Here is a 24,692-nt window from a genome sequence, read left to right on the forward strand (position 1 = left end):
GTCTAACAACACACGCACTTGTCTAACAACAAACACACTGGTGTAACAACACACACTAACTGGTCTAAAACCACACAAACTGGTCAAACAACACACACATTGGTCTAACACACACACTGGTTTAACACACACTGGTCTAACAACACACAAACTGGTCTAACAACACACACACTGGTCTAACAACACACACACTGGTCTAACAACACACACACTGGTCTACCAACACACACACTGGTCTAAGACACACTGGTCTAACACCACACAAACTGGTCTAACACCACACAAACTGGTCTAACACCACACAAACTGGTCTAACAACACAAACTGGTCTAACAACACAAACTGGTCTAACAACACACACTGGTATAACAACACACACAGTGGTCTAACAACACACACAGTGGTCTAACAACACACACACTGGTCTAACAACACACACACTGGTCTAACAACACACACACTGGTCTAACAACACACACACTGGTCTAACAACACACACCGGTCTAAAACCACACAAACCTGTCTAACAACACACAAACTGGTCTAACAACACACACACTGGTCTAACAACACACACACTGGTCTAACACACACACTGGTATAACAACACACACTGGTCTAACAACACACACACTGGTCTAACACCACACAAACTTGTCTAACAACACACAAACTGGTCTAACAACACACACTGGTCTAAAACCACACAAACCTGTCTAACAACACACAAACTGGTCTAACAACACACACACTGGTCTAACACACACACACACTGGTCTAACATACACACACTGTTCTAACAACATACACACTGGTCTAACAACATACAAACTGATCTAACACACACACACACACTGGTCTAACACACACACACACACTGGTCTAACAACACACACTGGTCTAACAACACACACACTGGTCTAACAACACACACACTGGTCTAACAACACACACACTGGTCTAACAACACACACTAGTCTAAAACCACACAAACTTGTCTAACAACACACAAACTGGTCTAACAACACACACACTGGTCTAACACACACACACTGGTCTAACACACACACACACTGGTCTAACAACATACACACTGGTCTAACAACACACACACTGCTCTAACAACACACAAACTAGTCTAACAACAAACACACTGGTCTAACAACACAAACACTGGTCTAACAACACACACACTGGTCTAACACACACACACACTGGTTTAACACACACTGGTCTAATACCACACACACTGGTCTAACAACACACACATACTGGTCTAAAACCACACACACTGGTCTAACAACACACACACTGGTCTAACACACACACACTGGTCTAACAACACAAACTGGAACAACACACAAACTGGTCTAACAACACACACACTGGTCTAACAACACACACACACTGGTCTAACAACACACGCACTTGTCTAACAACAAACACACTGGTGTAACAACACACACTAACTGGTCTAAAACCACACAAACTGGTCAAACAACACACACATTGGTCTAACACACACACTGGTTTAACACACACTGGTCTAACAACACACAAACTGGTCTAACAACACACACACTGGTCTAACAACACACACACTGGTCTAACAACACACACACTGGTCTACCAACACACACACTGGTCTAAGACACACTGGTCTAACACCACACAAACTGGTCTAACACCACACAAACTGGTCTAACAACACAAACTGGTCTAACAACACAAACTGGTCTAACAACACACACTGGTATAACAACACACACAGTGGTCTAACAACACACACAGTGGTCTAACAACACACACAGTGGTCTAACAACACACACACTGGTCTAACAACACACACACTGGTCTAATACCACACACACTGGTCTAACAACACACACATACTGGTCTAAAACCACACACACTGGTCTAACAACACACACACTGGTCTAACACACACACACTGGTCTAACAACACAAACTGGAACAACACACAAACTGGTCTAACAACACACACACTGGTCTAACAACACACACACACTGGTCTAACAACACACACTTGTCTAACAACAAACACACTGGTGTAACAACACACACTAACTGGTCTAAAACCACACAAACTGGTCAAACAACACACACATTGGTCTAACAACACACTGGTTTAACACACACTGGTCTAACAACACACAAACTGGTCTAACAACACACACACTGGTCTAACAACACACACTGGTCTAACAACACACACACTGGTCTACCAACACACACACTGGTCTAAGACACACTGGTCTAACACCACACAAACTGGTCTAACACCACACAAACTGGTCTAACACCACACAAACTGGTCTAACAACACAAACTGGTCTAACAACACAAACTGGTCTAACAACACACACTGGTATAACAACACACACAGTGGTCTAACAACACACACAGTGGTCTAACAACACACACACTGGTCTAACAACACACACACTGGTCTAACAACACACACACTGGTCTAACAACACACACACTGGTCTAACAACACACACCGGTCTAAAACCACACAAACCTGTCTAACAACACACAAACTGGTCTAACAACACACACACTGGTCTAACACACACACACACTGGTCTAACACACACACACACTGGTATAACAACACACACTGGTCTAACAACACACACACTGGTCTAACACCACACAAACTTGTCTAACAACACACAAACTGGTCTAACAACACACACTGGTCTAAAACCACACAAACCTGTCTAACAACACACAAACTGGTCTAACAACACACACACTGGTCTAACACACACACACACTGGTCTAACATACACACACTGTTCTAACAACATACACACTGGTCTAACAACATACAAACTGATCTAACAACACACACACACACACTGGTCTAACACACACACACACACACTGGTCTAACACCACACACACACACTGGTCTAACAACACACACACTGGTCTAACAACACACACACTGGTCTAACAACACACACACTGGTCTAACAACACACACTAGTCTAAAACCACACAAACTTGTCTAACAACACACAAACTGGTCTAACAACACACACACTGGTCTAACACACACACACTGGTCTAACACACACACACACTGGTCTAACAACATACACACTGGTCTAACAACACACACACTGCTCTAACAACACACAAACTAGTCTAACAACAAACACACTGGTCTAACAACACAAACACTGGTCTAACAACACACACACTGGTCTAACACACACACACACTGGTTTAACACACACTGGTCTAATACCACACACACTGGTCTAACAACACACACATACTGGTCTAAAACCACACACACTGGTCTAACAACACACACACTGGTCTAACACACACACACTGGTCTAACAACACAAACTGGAACAACACACAAACTGGTCTAACAACACACACACTGGTCTAACAACACACACACACTGGTCTAACAACACACGCACTTGTCTAACAACAAACACACTGGTGTAACAACACACACTAACTGGTCTAAAACCACACAAACTGGTCAAACAACACACACATTGGTCTAACACACACACACACACTGGTCTAACAACACACAAACTGGTCTAACAACACACACACTGGTCTAACAACACACACACTGGTCTAACAACACACACACTGGTCTACCAACACACACACTGGTCTAAGACACACTGGTCTAACACCACACAAACTGGTCTAACACCACACAAACTGGTCTAACAACACAAACTGGTCTAACAACACAAACTGGTCTAACAACACACACTGGTATAACAACACACACAGTGGTCTAACAACACACACAGTGGTCTAACAACACACACAGTGGTCTAACAACACACACACTGGTCTAACAACACACACACTGGTCTAACAACACACACACTGGTCTAACAACACACACCGGTCTAAAACCACACAAACCTGTCTAACAACACACAAACTGGTCTAACAACACACACACTGGTCTAACACACACACACACTGGTCTAACACACACACACACTGGTATAACAACACACACTGGTCTAACAACACACACACTGGTCTAACACCACACAAACTTGTCTAACAACACACAAACTGGTCTAACAACACACACTGGTCTAAAACCACACAAACCGGTCTAACAACACACAAACTGGTCTAACAACACACACACTGGTCTAACACACACACACACTGGTCTAACATACACACACTGTTCTAACAACATACACACTGGTCTAACAACATACAAACTGATCTAACAACACACACACACTGGTCTAACACACACACACACTGGTCTAACAACACACACACACTGGTCTAACAACACACACACTGGTCTAACACCACACACACTGGTGTGGTCTAACACCACACACACTGGTCTACCACCACACACACTGGTCTCCACCACACACACTGGTCTACCACCACACACACTGGTCTACCAACACACACTGGTCTAACACCACACACACTGGTCTAACACCACACACACTGGTCTAACACCACACACACTGGTCTAACACCACACACACTGGTCTAACAACACACACACACTGGTCTAACACAAACACACACTGGTCTAACACCACACAAACTGGTCTAACACACACACTGGTCTAACAACACACAAACTGGTCTAACAGCACACAAACTGGTCTAACAGCACACAAACTGGTCAATCAACAACACACACTGGTCTAACAACACACACTGGTCTAACAACACACACTGGTCTAACAACACACACTGGTCTAACACCACACACAGTGGACTAACACCACACACAGTGGACTAACACCACACACAGTGGACTAACACCACACACAGTGGACTAACACCACACACACTGGTCTAACACCACACACACTGGTCTAACAACACACACACTGGTCTAACAACACACACTCTGGTCTAACAACACACACTCTGGTCTAACAACACACACTGGTCTAACACACACACACTGGTCTAACATACACACACTGTTCTAACAACATACACACTGGTCTAACAACATACAAACTGATCTAACAACACACACACACTGGTCTAACATACACACACACTGGTCTAACACCACACACACTGGTCTAACATACACACACTGTTCTAACAACATACACACTGTTCTAACAACATACAAACTGATCTAACAACACACACACACTGGTCTAACAACACACACACACTGGTCTAACATACACACACTGTTCTAACAACATACACACTGGTCTAACAACATACAAACTGATCTAACAACACACACACACTGGTCTAACATACACACACACTGGTCTAACACCACACACACTGGTCTAACAACACACACACTGGTCTAACAACACACACTGGTCTAACACACACACACACTGGTCTAACATACACACACTGTTCTAACAACATACACACTGGTCTAACAACATACAAACTGATTTAACAACACACACAAACTGGAACAACCCACAAACTGGTCTAACAACACACACACTGGTCTAACAACACACACACTGGTCTAACAACACACACACTGGTCTAACAACACAAACACTGGTCTAACAACACAAACACTGGTCTAACACACACACACTGGTCTAACACACACACACTGTTCTAACAACATACACACTGGTCTAACAACATACAAACTGATCTAACAACACACATACACTGGTCTAACATACACACACACTGGTCTAACACCACACACACTGGTATAACACCACACACACTGGTATAACAACACACACACTGGTCTAACACACACACACTGGTCTAACATACACACACTGTTCTAACAACATACACACTGGTCTAACAACACAAACACTGGTCTAACACACACACACTGGTCTAACACACACACACTGTTCTAACAACATACACACTGGTCTAACAACATACAAACTGATCTAACAACACACATACACTGGTCTAACATACACACACACTGGTCTAACACCACACACATTGGTATAACAACACACACACTGGTCTAACACACACACACTGGTCTAACACACACACACTGTTCTAACAAATATACACACTGGTCTAACAACATACAAACTGGTCTAACAACACACACACACTGGTCTAACACACACACACACTGGTCTAACAACACACACACTGGTCTAACAACACACAAACTGGTCTAACAGCACACAAACTGGTTTAACACCACACAAACTGGTAAAACAACACACACTCTGGTCTAACAACACAAACACTGGTCTAACAACACACACTGGTCTAACAACACACACTGGTCTAACAACACACACTGGTCTAATACCACACACACTGGTCTAACACCACACACAGTGGTCTAACACCACACACAGTGGTCTAACACCACACACAGTGGTCTAACACCACACACAGTGGTCTAACACCACACACACTGGTCTAACTGGTCACACCACACACACTGGTCTACCACCACACACACTGGTCTACCACCACACACACTGGTCTACCACCACACACACTGGTCTAACACCACACACACTGGTCTAACACCACACACACTGGTCTAACACCACACACACTGGTCTAACACCACACACACTGGTCTAACACCACACACACTGGTCTAACAACACACACACTGGTCTAACAACACACACACACTGGTCTAACACAAACACACACTGGTCTAACACCACACAAACTGGTCTAACACACACACTGGTCTAACAACACACAAACTGGTCTAACAGCACACAAACTGGTTTAACACCACACAAACTGGTTTAACACCACACAAACTGGTCTAACAACACACACTGGTCTAACAACACACACTGGTCTAACAACACACACTGGTCTAACACCACACACAGTGGACTAACACCACACACAGTGGACTAACACCACACACAGTGGACTAACACCACACACACTGGTCTAACAACACACACACTGGTCTAACAACACACACTCTGGTCTAACAACACACACTGGTCTAACACACACACACTGGTCTAACATACACACACTGTTCTAACAACATACACACTGGTCTAACAACATACAAACTGATCTAACAACACACACACTGGTCTAACATACACACACACTGGTCTAACACCACACACACTGGTCTAACACCACACACACTGGTCTAACATACACACACTGTTCTAACAACATACACACTGGTCTAACAACATACAAACTGATCTAACAACACACACACACTGGTCTAACAACACACACACACTGGTCTAACACAAACACACACTGGTCTAACACCACACAAACTGGTCTAACACACACACTGGTCTAACAACACACAAACTGGTCTAACAGCACACAAACTGGTTTAACACCACACAAACTGGTCAAACAACAACACACACTGGTCTAACAACACACACTGGTCTAACAACACACACTGGTCTAACAACACACACTGGTCTAACAGTGGACTAACACCACACACAGTGGACTAACACCACACACAGTGGACTAACACCACACACAGTGGACTAACACCACACACAGTGGACTAACACCACACACAGTGGACTAACACCACACACAGTGGACTAACACCACACACAGTGGTCTAACACCACACACACTGGTCTAACAACACACACACTGGTCTAACAACACACACTCTGGTCTAACAACACACACACTGGTCTAACAACACACACTGGTCTAACAACACACACTGGTCTAACACACACACACTGGTCTAAAACCACACAAACCTGTCTAACAACACACAAACTGGTCTAACAACACACACACTGGTCTAACACACACACACACTGGTCTAACATACACACACTGTTCTAACAACATACACACTGGTCTAACAACATACAAACTGATCTAACAACACACACACACTGGTCTAACACACACACACACTGGTCTAACAACACACACACACTGGTCTAACAACACACACACTGGTCTAACACCACACACACTGGTCTAACACCACACACACTGGTCTACCACCACACACACTGGTCTACCACCACACACACTGGTCTACCACCACACACACTGGTCTACCACCACACACACTGGTCTAACACCACACACACTGGTCTAACACCACACACACTGGTCTAACACCACACACACTGGTCTAACACCTAACAACACACACTGGTCTAACAAAACACACACTGGTCTAACACCACACAAACTGGTCTAACACACACACTGGTCTAACAACACACAAACTGGTCTAACAGCACACAAACTGGTCTAACAGCACACAAACTGGTCAAACAACAACACACACTGGTCTAACAACACACACTGGTCTAACAACACACACTGGTCTAACAACACACACTGGTCTAACACCACACACAGTGGACTAACACCACACACAGTGGACTAACACCACACACAGTGGACTAACACCACACACAGTGGACTAACACCACACACACTGGTCTAACACCACACACACTGGTCTAACACCACACACACTGGTCTAACAACACACACACTGGTCTAACAACACACACTCTGGTCTAACAACACACACTCTGGTCTAACAACACACACTGGTCTAACACACACACACTGGTCTAACATACACACACTGTTCTAACAACATACACACTGGTCTAACAACATACAAACTGATCTAACAACACACACACACTGGTCTAACATACACACACACTGGTCTAAACACACACACACACTGTTCTAACAACATACACACTGTTCTAACAACATACAAACTGATCTAACAACACACACACACTGGTCTAACAACACACACACACTGGTCTAACATACACACACTGTTCTAACAACATACACACTGGTCTAACAACATACAAACTGATCTAACAACACACACACACTGGTCTAACATACACACACACTGGTCTAACACCACACACACTGGTCTAACAACACACACACTGGTCTAACAACACACACTGGTCTAACACACACACACACTGGTCTAACATACACACACTGTTCTAACAACATACACACTGGTCTAACAACATACAAACTGATTTAACAACACACACAAACTGGAACAACCCACAAACTGGTCTAACAACACACACACTGGTCTAACAACACACACACTGGTCTAACAACACACACACTGGTCTAACAACACAAACACTGGTCTAACAACACAAACACTGGTCTAACACACACACACTGGTCTAACACACACACACTGTTCTAACAACATACACACTGGTCTAACAACATACAAACTGATCTAACAACACACATACACTGGTCTAACATACACACACACTGGTCTAACACCACACACACTGGTATAACAACACACACACTGGTCTAACACACACACACTGGTCTAACATACACACACTGTTCTAACAACATACACACTGGTCTAACAACACAAACACTGGTCTAACACACACACACTGGTCTAACACACACACACTGTTCTAACAACATACACACTGGTCTAACAACATACAAACTGATCTAACAACACACATACACTGGTCTAACATACACACACACTGGTCTAACACCACACACATTGGTATAACAACACACACACTGGTCTAACACACACACACTGGTCTAACACACACACACTGTTCTAACAAATATACACACTGGTCTAACAACACACACACACTGGTCTAACACACACACACACTGGTCTAACAACACACACACTGGTCTAACAACACACAAACTGGTCTAACAGCACACAAACTGGTTTAACACCACACAAACTGGTAAAACAACACACACTCTGGTCTAACAACACAAACACTGGTCTAACAACACACACTGGTCTAACAACACACACTGGTCTAACAACACACACTGGTCTAATACCACACACACTGGTCTAACACCACACACAGTGGTCTAACACCACACACAGTGGTCTAACACCACACACAGTGGTCTAACACCACACACAGTGGTCTAACACCACACACACTGGTCTAACACCACACACACTGGTCTACCACCACACACACTGGTCTACCACCACACACACTGGTCTACCACCACACACACTGGTCTACCACCACACACACTGGTCTAACACCACACACACTGGTCTAACACCACACACACTGGTCTAACACCACACACACTGGTCTAACACCACACACACTGGTCTAACAACACACACACTGGTCTAACAACACACACACACTGGTCTAACACAAACACACACTGGTCTAACACCACACAAACTGGTCTAACACACACACTGGTCTAACAACACACAAACTGGTCTAACAGCACACAAACTGGTTTAACAGCACACAAACTGGTTTAACACCACACAAACTGGTCTAACAACACACACTGGTCTAACAACACACACTGGTCTAACAACACACACTGGTCTAACACCACACACAGTGGACTAACACCACACACAGTGGACTAACACCACACACAGTGGACTAACACCACACACAGTGGACTAACACCACACACACTGGTCTAACAACACACACTCTGGTCTAACAACACACACTGGTCTAACACACACACACTGGTCTAACATACACACACTGTTCTAACAACATACACACTGGTCTAACAACATACAAACTGATCTAACAACACACACACACTGGTCTAACATACACACACACTGGTCTAACACCACACACACTGGTCTAACACCACACACACTGGTCTAACATACACACACTGTTCTAACAACATACACACTGGTCTAACAACATACAAACTGATCTAACAACACACACACACTGGTCTAACAACACACACACACTGGTCTAACACAAACACACACTGGTCTAACACCACACAAACTGGTCTAACACACACACTGGTCTAACAACACACAAACTGGTCTAACAGCACACAAACTGGTTTAACACCACACAAACTGGTCAAACAACAACACACACTGGTCTAACAACACACACTGGTCTAACAACACACACTGGTCTAACAACACACACTGGTCTAACACCACACACAGTGGACTAACACCACACACAGTGGACTAACACCACACACAGTGGACTAACACCACACACAGTGGACTAACACCACACACAGTGGACTAACACCACACACACTGGTCTAACAACACACACACTGGTCTAACAACACACACACTGGTCTAACAACACACACACTGGTCTAACAACACACACTGGTCTAACAACACACACTGGTCTAACACACACACACTGGTCTAACATACACACACTGTTCTAACAACATACACACTGGTCTAACAACATACAAACTGATCTAACAACACACACACACTGGTCTAACATACACACACACTGGTCTAACACCACACACACTGGTCTAACAACACACACACTGGTCTAACAACACACACTGGTCTAACACACACACACACTGGTCTAACATACACACACTGTTCTAACAACATACACACTGGTCTAACAACATACAAACTGATTTAACAACACACACAAACTGGAACAACCCACAAACTGGTCTAACAACACACACACTGGTCTAACAACACACACACTGGTCTAACAACACACACTGGTCTAACAACACAAACACTGGTCTAACAACACAAACACTGGTCTAACACACACACACTGGTCTAACACACACACACTGTTCTAACAACATACACACTGGTCTAACAACATACAAACTGATCTAACAACACACATACACTGGTCTAACATACACACACACTGGTCTAACACCACACACACTGGTATAACAACACACACACTGGTCTAACACACACACACTGGTCTAACATACACACACTGTTCTAACAACATACACACTGGTCTAACAACATACAAACTGATCTAACAACACACACACACACTGGTCTAACACACACACACACACACTGGTCTAACACCACACACACACACTGGTCTAACAACACACACACTGGTCTAACAACACACACACTGGTCTAACAACACACACACTGGTCTAACAACACACACTAGTCTAAAACCACACAAACTTGTCTAACAACACACAAACTGGTCTAACAACACACACACTGGTCTAACACACACACACACTGGTCTAACAACATACACACTGGTCTAACATACACACACTGTTCTAACAACATACACACACTGTTCTAACAACATACACACTGGTCTAACAACATACAAACTGATCTAACAACACACACACACTGGTCTAACAACACACACACACTGGTCTAACACAAACACACACTGGTCTAACACCACACAAACTGGTCTAACACACACACTGGTCTAACAACACACAAACTGGTCTAACAGCACACAAACTGGTTTAACACCACACAAACTGGTCAAACAACAACACACACTGGTCTAACAACACACACTGGTCTAACAACACACACTGGTCTAACAACACACACTGGTCTAACACCACACACAGTGGACTAACACCACACACAGTGGACTAACACCACACACAGTGGACTAACACCACACACAGTGGACTAACAACACACACTCTGGTCTAACAACACACACTCTGGTCTAACAACACACACTCTGGTCTAACAACACACACTCTGGTCTAACAACACACACTGGTCTAACACACACACACTGGTCTAACATACACACACTGTTCTAACAACATACACACTGGTCTAACAACATACAAACTGATCTAACAACACACACACACTGGTCTAACACACACACACACTGGTCTAACACCACACACACTGGTCTAACAACACACACACTGGTCTAACAACACACACTGGTCTAACACACACACACACTGGTCTAACATACACACACTGTTCTAACAACATACACACTGGTCTAACAACATACAAACTGATTTAACAACACACACAAACTGGAACAACCCACAAACTGGTCTAACAACACACACACTGGTCTAACAACACACACACTGGTCTAACAACACACACACTGGTCTAACAACACAAACACTGGTCTAACAACACAAACACTGGTCTAACACACACACACTGGTCTAACACACACACACTGTTCTAACAACATACACACTGGTCTAACAACATACAAACTGATCTAACAACACACATACACTGGTCTAACATACACACACACTGGTCTAACACCACACACACTGGTATAACAACACACACACTGGTCTAACACACACACACTGGTCTAACATACACACACTGTTCTAACAACATACACACTGGTCTAACAACACACACACTGGTCTAACACACACACACACACACTGGTCTAACACACACACACACACACTGGTCTAACACCACACACACACACTGGTCTAACAACACACACACAGGTCTAACAACACACACACTGGTCTAACAACACACACACTGGTCTAACAACACACACTAGTCTAAAACCACACAAACTTGTCTAACAACACACAAACTGGTCTAACAACACACACACTGGTCTAACACACACACACTGGTCTAACACACACACACACTGGTCTAACAACATACACACTGGTCTAACAACACACACACTGCTCTAACAACACACAAACTAGTCTAACAACAAACACACTGGTCTAACAACACAAACACTGGTCTAACAACACACACACTGGTCTAACACACACACACACTGGTTTAACACACACTGGTCTAATACCACACACACTGGTCTAACAACACACACATACTGGTCTAAAACCACACACACTGGTCTAACAACACACACACTGGTCTAACACACACACACTGGTCTAACAACACAAACTGGAACAACACACAAACTGGTCTAACAACACACACACTGGTCTAACAACAAACACACACTGGTCTAACAACACACACACACTGGTCTAACAACACACACACTGGTCTACCAACACACACACTGGTCTAAGACACACTGGTCTAACACCACACAAACTGGTCTAACAACACGCACACTGGTCTAACACACTGGTCTAACACACACTGGTCTAACAACACACACACTGGTCTAACAACACACACACTGGTCTAACAACACACACCGGTCTAAAACCACACAAACCTGTCTAACAACACACAAACTGGTCTAACAACACACACACTGGTCTAACACACACACACACTGGTCTAACACACACACACACACTGGTATAACAACACACACTGGTCTAACAACACACACACTGGTCTAACACCACACAAACTTGTCTAACAACACACAAACTGGTCTAACAACACACACACTGGTCTAAAACCACACAAACCTGTCTAACAACACACAAACTGGTCTAACAACACACACACTGGTCTAACACACACACACACTGGTGTGGTATAACAACACACACACACTGGTATAACAACACACACACACTGGTATAACAACACACACACACTGGTATAACAACACACACTGGTCTAACAACACACACTGGTCTAACTGGTCTAACAACACACACACTGGTCTAACAACACACACACTGGTCTAACAACACACACACTGGTCTAACAACACACACTAGTCTAAAACCACACAAACCTGGTCTAACAACACACAAACTGGTCTAACAACACACACACTGGTCTAACAACACACACTGGTCTAACAACACACACTGGTCTAACACACACACTGGTCTAATACACACACACTGGTCTAACACCACACACAGTGGTCTAACACCACACACAGTGGTCTAACACCACACACAGTGGACTAACACCACACACACTGGTCTAACACCACACACACTGGTCTAACACCACACACACTGGTCTAACACCACACACACTGGTCTAACACCACACACTCTGGTCTAACAACACACACACTGGTCTAACAACACACACTGGTCTAACACACACACACTGGTCTAACATACACACACTGTTCTAACAACATACACACTGGTCTAACAACATACAAACTGATCTAACAACACACACACACTGGTCTAACATACACACACACTGGTCTAACACCACACACACTGGTCTAACACCACACACACTGGTCTAACACCACACACACTGGTCTAACAACACACAAACTTGTCTAACAACACACAAACTGGTCTAACAACACACACACTGGTCTAACACACACACACTGGTCTAACACACACACACACACACTGGTATAACAACACACACTGGTCTAACAACACACACACTGGTCTAACAACACACACACTGGTCTAACAACACACACACTGGTCTAACACACACACACTGGTCTAACACACACACACTGGTCTAACAACACAAACTGGTCTAACAACACAAACTGGTCTAACAACACACAAACTGGAACAACCCACAAACTGGTCTAACAACACACACACTGGTCTAACAACCCACAAACTGGTCTAACAACATACACACTGGTCTAACAACACACACACTGCTCTAACAACACACAAACTAGTCTAACAACAAACACACTGGTCTAACAACACACACACTGGTCTAACAACACACACACTGGTCTAACACACACACACACTGGTCTAAAACCACACACACTGGTCTAATACCACACACACTGGTCTAACAACACACACATACTGGTCTAAAACCACACACACTGGTCTAACAACACACACTGGTCTAACAACACAAACACTGGTCTAACAACACAAACACTGGTCTAACACACACACACTGGTCTAACACACACACACTGTTCTAACAACATACACACTGGTCTAACAACATACAAACTGATCTAACAACACACATACACTGGTCTAACATACACACACACTGGTCTAACACCACACACACTGGTATAACAACACACACACTGGTCTAACACACACACACTGGTCTAACATACACACACTGTTCTAACAACATACACACTGGTCTAACAACATACAAACTGATCTAACAACACACACACACACTGGTCTAACACACACACACACACACTGGTCTAACACCACACACACACACTGGTCTAACAACACACACACTGGTCTAACAACACACACACTGGTCTAACAACACACACACTGGTCTAACAACACACACTAGTCTAAAACCACACAAACTTGTCTAACAACACACAAACTGGTCTAACAACACACACACTGGTCTAACAACACACACACTGGTCTAACACACACACACTGGTCTAACACACACACACACTGGTCTAACAACATACACACTGGTCTAACAACACACACACTGCTCTAACAACACACACACTGCTCTAACAACACACAAACTAGTCTAACAACAAACACACTGGTCTAACAACACAAACACTGGTCTAACAACACACACACTGGTCTAACACACACACACACTGGTTTAACACACACTGGTCTAATACCACACACACTGGTCTAACAACACACACATACTGGTCTAAAACCACACACACTGGTCTAACAACACACACACTGGTCTAACACACACACACTGGTCTAACAACACAAACTGGAACAACACACAAACTGGTCTAACAACACACACACTGGTCTAACAACACACACACACTGGTCTAACAACACACGCACTTGTCTAACAACAAACACACTGGTGTAACAACACACACTAACTGGTCTAAAACCACACAAACTGGTCAAACAACACACACATTGGTCTAACACACACACTGGTTTAACACACACTGGTCTAACAACACACAAACTGGTCTAACAACACACACACTGGTCTAACAACACACACACTGGTCTACCAACACACACACTGGTCTAAGACACACTGGTCTAACACCACACAAACTGGTCTAACACCACACAAACTGGTCTAACACCACACAAACTGGTCTAACACCACACAAACTGGTCTAACACCACACAAACTGGTCTAACAACACAAACTGGTATAACAACACACACTGGTATAACAACACACACACTGGTATAACAACACACACAGTGGTATAACAACACACACACTGGTCTAACAACACACACACTGGTCTAACAACACACACACTGGTCTAACAACACACACACTGGTCTAACAACACACACACTGGTCTAACAACACACACACTGGTCTAACAACACACACACTGGTCTAACAACACACACACTAGTCTAACAACACACACCGGTCTAAAACCACACAAACCTGTCTAACAACACACAAACTGGTCTAACAACACACACACTGGTCTAACACACACACACACTGGTCTAACACACACACACACTGGTATAACAACACACACTGGTCTAACAACACACACACTGGTCTAACACCACACAAACTTGTCTAACAACACACAAACTGGTCTAACAACACACACTGGTCTAAAACCACACAAACCTGTCTAACAACACACAAACTGATCTAACAACACACACACTGGTCTAACACACACACACACTGGTCTAACAACACACACACACTGGTCTAACAACACACACACTGGTCTAACAACACACACACTGGTCTAACAACACACACACTGGTCTAAAACCACACAAACTTGTCTAACAACACACAAACTGGTCTAACAACACACACACTGGTCTAACACACAGACACTGGTCTAACACACACACACACTGGTATAACAACACACACTGGTCTAACAACACACACACTGGTCTAACAACACACACACTGGTATAACACACACACACACAGTGGTCTAACACACACACTGTTCTAACACACACACACACACTGTTCTAACAAACACACACTAGTCTAACAACACACACTGATCTAATAACACACACACTGGTCTAACAACACACACACTGGTCTAACAACACACACACTGGTCTAAAAGCACTGGTAGAGCACAACACTGGTAAATCAATTCATGCATCATACAGCACTAGTAGTGTGTGTGCTATATGGTGCTGCAGATCCAGAGCTGTGTACTGGGGTGTGTGTTACCTGCTGGTGCATCTCATGCAGTGGTAGAGCAGTGTGTGTGTGTGTGTGTGCGCGCGTGTGTGTGTGTTATCTGGTGCTGCATTAGGTGCAGTGGTAGATCAGTGTGTGTATGTGTGTGTTACCTGGTGCTGCATTAGGTGCAGTGGTAGAGCAGTGCGTTGGTGTGGCAGCTCGTCCTGACTGCCTTGCCTTCTCAGACACTCAAAGTTGAAGGAGGGCCTCCTGTGACCTGGACGAGTGACGGGCGGACAGGACAGGAGGGTGAAACTAAACTACTCATGCAGTAAACAACGACTACATGCAACTGAAGGGCATCAACACACATTCAGAAACAAAACACTGTCATGCTCTTTAAAATCTGAGAAAACCAAGTCAGTGACAAGTCCGTTTAAAAAAAGTGTGTGTGAATAGCTGTCGAAGATTAGGTTCTATCTGACCTTAGTAACAGTTTATTTGTAGACAGAAAGAATAGGCAGAGCAGAGAGAAGGGATGTTACCTTGGGGCGTGGCAGGTAGCATCCGTCTCTTAGGTGACCTCCTTCCGTCTTGGTAGAGGGGTTGCTCATCGTCGTTGTAGTAACTGTTGGGGTGATGGTAGCCTCTCGGCGTCTCGTACTCCGTGTCACTGTTCTGGTACCTGTCCACGTGTTCCATATAGGACCTCCTGGAAGGATAGGGTGTTGGGAGGTGAATTAACTACTTGAATTCTATTTTAATATGCTCGGGGGCCGCATCTGGCTCGGTGGCCGCTAGTTTGAGACCCCTGCTCTAGCAGAAAGGAACACATCGTGAGGTACGGTATATACAATATGCAGGGTACATTTCTCTGAGGTTGTAAGGGTGGAGTGTCGGTTACTTTACCTGTCTCCTGACAACATGCTGTCATCCTCGTAGAATTCCTCCCCGCTGTAGTACTCTCCCGAGAACCTGTCATCATCAAACTCCTCCCGCCGGATGGTGGGAAGGCAGGCGTCTCCCCGGTGGGACCTGGTGGGAGGGGTCAGGGTCAGAGATCGGAGGGGGGTAGTGGGCAGTGGAGGCTGGTGTCACTTTAAAATCAGAGGACAGGCTCATTGGAATGGAATGAATAGAATGGTAGCGTTTCCAGCCATTACTATGAGCGATCCTCCCTTTACCAGCCTCCACTGGTGAGGCTGGACTGCGGGAGAAGTTGTGGGGGAACGGGGCCATGCACTGCCATGCAGACGCAAACCTCCAGCCTCCAGGGGGCAGCGAATCAACAGAACTAGCGTCCTCCTCATCCACCACCACAGCCTCATCGAGACAACAGGGACAGTAGAAGCTGTTGTAGACCAGCAGACAATGCATACAGTACCAAAGAGCAACACTCAACGTTCACTTAACACTTAATTTTGTCGCTCCAAAGAAAACCATGGTTGCCTGTAATATGATTGTTTGAGAAGTCTTCAATCAGACGTGTCAAAACTTACATCTACTTCTCATCATCCCCCATCTCAGCCGTGGGGTAGCTCACCCAAATCACAAACTGACCTATTGTTTTCCTTACCCTGCAAGCAGTCTATGGACAAGGGAAGAAATCAATCCATGTTCTGGTTTTGTCCATAAAACCTATTCAGCTGTCCCCATTGGAGAGCCCTTTTAGGCTCCAGGTAGAACTCTTTTTTTTGGTTCAATGTAGAACCCTCTGTGGAAAGGGTTCTACATAGAACCCAAAATGGTTCTACCTGGAATCAAAAAAGGGTTATTCAAAGGGTTCTCCTATGGGGACAGCTGAAGAACACATTTTGGTTCTAGATAGCACCTTTTTTCCCCAAACAGTGCTTGCAGGATAAGGAAACCAATATTTAATTTTGAAATGTTGGTTAACAATCCCTTTAATGAAAGACATTTCTGAGGGCCTTCTATAGAGCTCCTGGTCATTGCTGGCCTCATGAAGTAGTCAGGGTTTAAGGGGAGCAGGGTAAGTTTCCATTCATATCCATGTGGTTTGAGCACCCAAGTTCCTCCAAGGCAAAAGCACTTCACTTCACCTCTCTTAGCAGACACATGCATACAGCAAGATTGGTCTAGGCGCTAGGCCGTGCGCTGGCCAATCAGGCTCTTCCATTCTCTTCATTAAACATCAGACTACTAGGCCAAGGGATACTACTCCACAGATGGCTGGTGGTGCAGAGACAGGGAGATGGGATGAATGGCCACCACTAATTTAGCATGGATTAGGGTTGCAAAATTCCCAGTAATTTTCCCAAAAATTGGAGGATTCCCATAATCTGGATTTCTGGAAAACCTGGGAATTGTGGGAACGTTACCAGAATTTTGCAACCCTAATAGGGATGCAGTTAGTCACTTACTGGCCCCATAAAACATAATTCAAATAAAAAGTCCCCCCTTGTGGTGGCGGACACATACTGCTCTAAACATACCTAGGAAAGTAACATACCTAACATAGGTCTCATAGTAGCGCCTTTTGTCCAAGAAAGCAGAGAGATGGTTGAGAGAAAGCATTTTGTTAGGTAGGAGAATGGGAGGAGAGAACAGAGGGAAAAGGGACCCCATGAGTGGCATACATTTATCGTACAGTATATGAAGCATATACATGCATTCCTATATATGTATAAGTGAAGAAAGAAGACAGAGGGGTGACGTTTCTACCAATGTTGGGGGGCAGATACATTTCAATTACAGGCAGTTCAGGAAATCATTTCCAATAATTTCTTGAATTCCTAAGAATTGAAATGGACTTTCAACCCAACCCTGGGGCGCTCCAGAGAGATGTATTGACTGCTTGTGGGATGGGTTACCTGAATAAATATGAAGTGTGCTGTTGGTCAGTTATATGGAATGAGGATGATGATAAGCATGTGATTGGTCAGTTTAAGGGAGGGTCTGAGAGGCTATGTGCTGTAGGTCAGCGACAAGGGGAAGGTCTGATAATAAGGAGAGGCTTGGTCCTGCCTTTGGCAAATATTTAATTATAGATACACAGAATGGCCTTATGGCTAATGGTAGCTGCATGCTAACTCTCCATGCGAACTTATATCCCAGGTTTGTTATATTGTACAAAAAACCCATAGTGTTGACATCATCATACACATTGAGACAGCTGTATGACTACGAGGGACTACGAGAGTACCTCAGGTGAATTGACAAGGGACGGAAGAGTTTAAAGGTTAGGCATTATAGCTTCTAAATAGTGTGGCATTTGAAGTTTACACGAAGCTTCAAGCCACAGACATTTCCCCATTTTCTCTTACTCTAACTAATCAATCTCATTCAACAACACACGACGCGTCACCCATTTCATTTCTCGGCCAGAGAAAGAGATAGCTGATGGTCAGTGTGTGGTCACCTTTGTCCTTGCGGCGTGCCGCTAGGTGGCGGCTTGTCGAAGTCGGTGTAGTAGAGGCCACCGCAGTGTCCCGGGTAACCGTTGGCGGGGGGCGGAGTGTACTCATAGTAACGGCGGTGGTGTCCTCCTCCGTTGGGCAGACTGGACACGTTGGCATTGTTCAGGTTGACGTTGGTGGACTTGGGCGACTTGCCGTATGAGGAGTTGTGGTGGTGGTGGTGCTGATTGGGGTGCTGGTGGGACATGACGTTGGCCCGGCAGAGACGCCCCACCGGCTGCTCCATGTGGGCATAGTGAGGAGGTGGCTGCACCTGCAGGGGCCTCTGGGTGGTGTTGGTCTGTTGCCCTAACGAGCGCCGGTGGTGGTCCCCGTTCACATGGTTGATGTGGTTACCAAACAGGCCACCATTGCGCTGTGGAGGAACACTCAGGGTCAAACGGTCAGGGACTACTTTCTGTTTAACACAGAGGATGAATACACAACACTAGTGATGTGCAAACTGGGTTGACTTGTTGGGGTTGGTGATTTGTTTTCCTTTCAGAAATCATCGTATGGGCAGAAAATAAATTCAAAAGCTGGTTCGTGATATATGCGGGATGAAGGCACTATAATTCCTTTTTCTGAACTGAAAAAAGAAAAACAGAAGAACTGCAAATGGTTTACTTCCTCTGACAGGAACATAGTCCTGTCCCTACACCTACAGGTTTCATCCATGCAACTTGTACGCCCAGTCCACCTTGGTGACTAATTGAGTTTATAGCTTTGTGATTTTGCTCGGTAAATGGAAAGTGCCATACAAGTGCCATCAAATATAACATTATTGCCACTGTGTGTATATCTGTGCGTGCCGTGTACAGTATCTACCTCCATTAAGGGCATTGATGTGAGGCATAATACCCTGCCATTACCATTGTCCCAATATTCCATTTACCCAAACCAACCCATTCCAGCAAGACAAAATACATATGCGTGCCACACACCCCCTCAGGCAGATAAATTGAATAAGTTACCCTATAAATCTCCTCGTCCTCCTCTGGAATAAAGTCTACTAGCTCCTCATCTTGCAGGTCACATGATATCGCTCGTCGAATTTCGGGCCCAATATCATGTAGCGTGCGAAGGCCAGCCTGTAACCATGACAATAGAGGGAGGGGCTAAGGGCTGGTAGGAAGGTTCGCTTTCAGGCAGAGGCTCTACACACACACACACACACACACACACACACACACACACACACACACACACACACACACACACACACACACACACACACACACACACTTGCCCTTTGCTGGCTCTCACGCAAAACCTGACGTCTACAGACGCCCATACTGGACAGAGCTAGACAGACTGTTAGAGATGAGAACATTCACAAGAGACAAACAAATGTGCTCCCCCTGAATATGCCTTGTCGTTAGTGTGCCTCCTATGACATCACATTATCCTGAGTGTTAAGGGTTAAGTGGGGAATGTCAGTTCCACCTTTGTCTACGTGGATCACTATAGCTAGCTACAATAGGCACATACTGTAGTTTACTTCCTACAGGATCTGTTTCAATGAGGACAAAATATAGATCGGGATATGAGGGAGAAGGACATTAGATAGAGAGGACTACCTGAATGATAAAACCTCACGGCTCAAAGCTAACGGTGATGGAAACAGAAGTAAGCTGCTTGGAGTGTGACCTTCATGAGTTGATGGGTGAGATACATGTTAAAGCGCTGGATGACCATAACGAGTGGACAGAGACGACTCGTGCGTCCCAAAATTGGCACCTTAGTCCCTACACGGCGCACTACTTTTGACCAGAGCCCTATGGGCCCTGTTCAAACGCAGCGCACTATGTGGTGAATAGGGAACCATTTGCGTCGCCCGACATACACGCATTACATTGTCAACGGTAACACTGAGACGGAGACACGCGCCTCTGCGAAAGAGACATACGTTGGGTAAACACGTCCGTCATCACATAAACAGGATCACACCAACAGTTCTGATCATGAATGACCTGCTGAATCGTGAATCACAACATTGGCACACTTGTTGGTATGCCACGCACTAAAAACAAAAATGTAAGCAGATTCTCACACACGTTTCGTCACACATATATTCTCAACAGTCATGTTGACCACAAACGCTCACACACACACTCTCGTGCGCTAGGGCTGTGAACGTGTTTGGAATTTTGGGGGTTATGCAATTGGCCAGGTTACCTGAGATAACTGCTGGGGTGGGGGTGGTCCCCTCTACTTTTCGGAACAATTTGCAAAACGTCACCAACGCCGCAGCAGTTATTCTCCGTGGCGATATGTTGTTCAAATTGGCTATAGAGGATGCAGTAATGAGAGAAAATCAGTACTGGAAAAATAATATTGGAAAATATTAGAATATAGGCTACGCATCCTATAGGATGAATCCTGAAAGGAGCTTGGCTACAGTAGCTGACGTTCAATTCAGTTGCACCCCATTTAATAAGGGAGGAAACGCAAAACTGGCACCTGTCCTCATTCCTCGCACATTTACCGACCCTGCAACAAGACACCGTTATTTCTCTCTATCTGAATGGGGCGATGAAGTCCAGAAAGGCCTATTTTAGGTAACTTTCCGAATGGACACAGAGAATTAGTGGACTCACACCCACCCACCTAAAAGGACACATCAATCAAAGCCGCGTGCAGCGCATCGTACTCAAGAAACATCAGCAAATCACATTGCGTCCTTTCTCAAAACCGCAATAAAAACCTTGCCTTAGATTCAAATCCTTCCCGTAGGGTAGGAAAGACTTGTCTACATTATAGGATGATGCTAAATCAATGTAGCCAAACATATAAATTGACGAGCAAAGTTTTAAGGAGGATATACACTGAGTGTACAAAACACTAAGAACAACGGACAGCACTATACCAGCAACTTATTCGGAGCAATTTTTTTAAACCAATAGGCCGAGGCCTTTTTGCTTGCTGAATCGCATGCGAAAAGAAGCTAAAATCGATAAATAAATAAATAAATAAATAATTAACGTGTACTGACAGGACGATATTTCGACAATTGGTATGAACGGCGTCATAAACAAGACATTTCCTTGTTTTTTTACTTCCTAATTATTCAGAAAAAAATAACAGACTTGTTGAGAAAGGGCCTCTACTGAAAATAGGCATTTTACAAGATTAAATCATGACAGGTGTGTTTGATTATTTTTTAAAGCGATAGAGTCCAGACAGGCTACTTTAGGAATCTTCCTGAATGGACATATACTGTAGGCCTTTAGAGAGAATCAGTGAACTCACACACGGCACACCCCAGTAAAAAGGACCCGTCAATCAAAGCCACCAGCGTATGTCAGACAGAAGAGCAAATATTTCTTGGATTGGCGCATTGTCCATTTGACAGAACAATAGCGCATGATAGGCCTCAGAGCCAGAACAACATTGTCGACCTTGTCGCTGTTGAATAATTCACTAATAGTCAGACACATCCAGCCTTTCTTTAAAAACCTCTTGGTGTTAGGGGGCAG

The 24,692-nt window shown here is 44.4% G+C and overlaps 1 protein-coding gene across 3 annotated transcripts in view; it reads right to left on the minus strand.

Moving 5' to 3' along the window:
* LOC124003209 (voltage-dependent L-type calcium channel subunit alpha-1D-like) overlaps positions 1-24,692 on the minus strand; it is a 193,903-nt gene that overhangs the window by 96,315 nt on the left and 72,896 nt on the right. For 2 of the 3 annotated variants that reach the window (XM_046311289.1, XM_046311288.1), the window contains 6 exons: positions 22,188-22,304; positions 21,177-21,589; positions 20,268-20,291; positions 18,707-18,832; positions 18,343-18,509; positions 17,968-18,074 (listed from right to left, as the gene is read on the minus strand). In XM_046311289.1, the coding sequence (XP_046167245.1) occupies positions 17,968-18,074; positions 18,343-18,509; positions 18,707-18,832; positions 20,268-20,291; positions 21,177-21,589; positions 22,188-22,304 (954 nt within the window). The remainder of the gene's footprint in view (positions 1-17,967; positions 18,075-18,342; positions 18,510-18,706; positions 18,833-20,267; positions 20,292-21,176; positions 21,590-22,187; positions 22,305-24,692) is intronic. The other variant, XM_046311290.1, reaches the window with a different exon arrangement.

The sequence above is a fragment of the Oncorhynchus gorbuscha genome, linkage group LG18 (genome assembly GCF_021184085.1).
Source record: "Oncorhynchus gorbuscha isolate QuinsamMale2020 ecotype Even-year linkage group LG18, OgorEven_v1.0, whole genome shotgun sequence".
Lineage (NCBI taxonomy): Eukaryota > Metazoa > Chordata > Actinopteri > Salmoniformes > Salmonidae > Oncorhynchus > Oncorhynchus gorbuscha.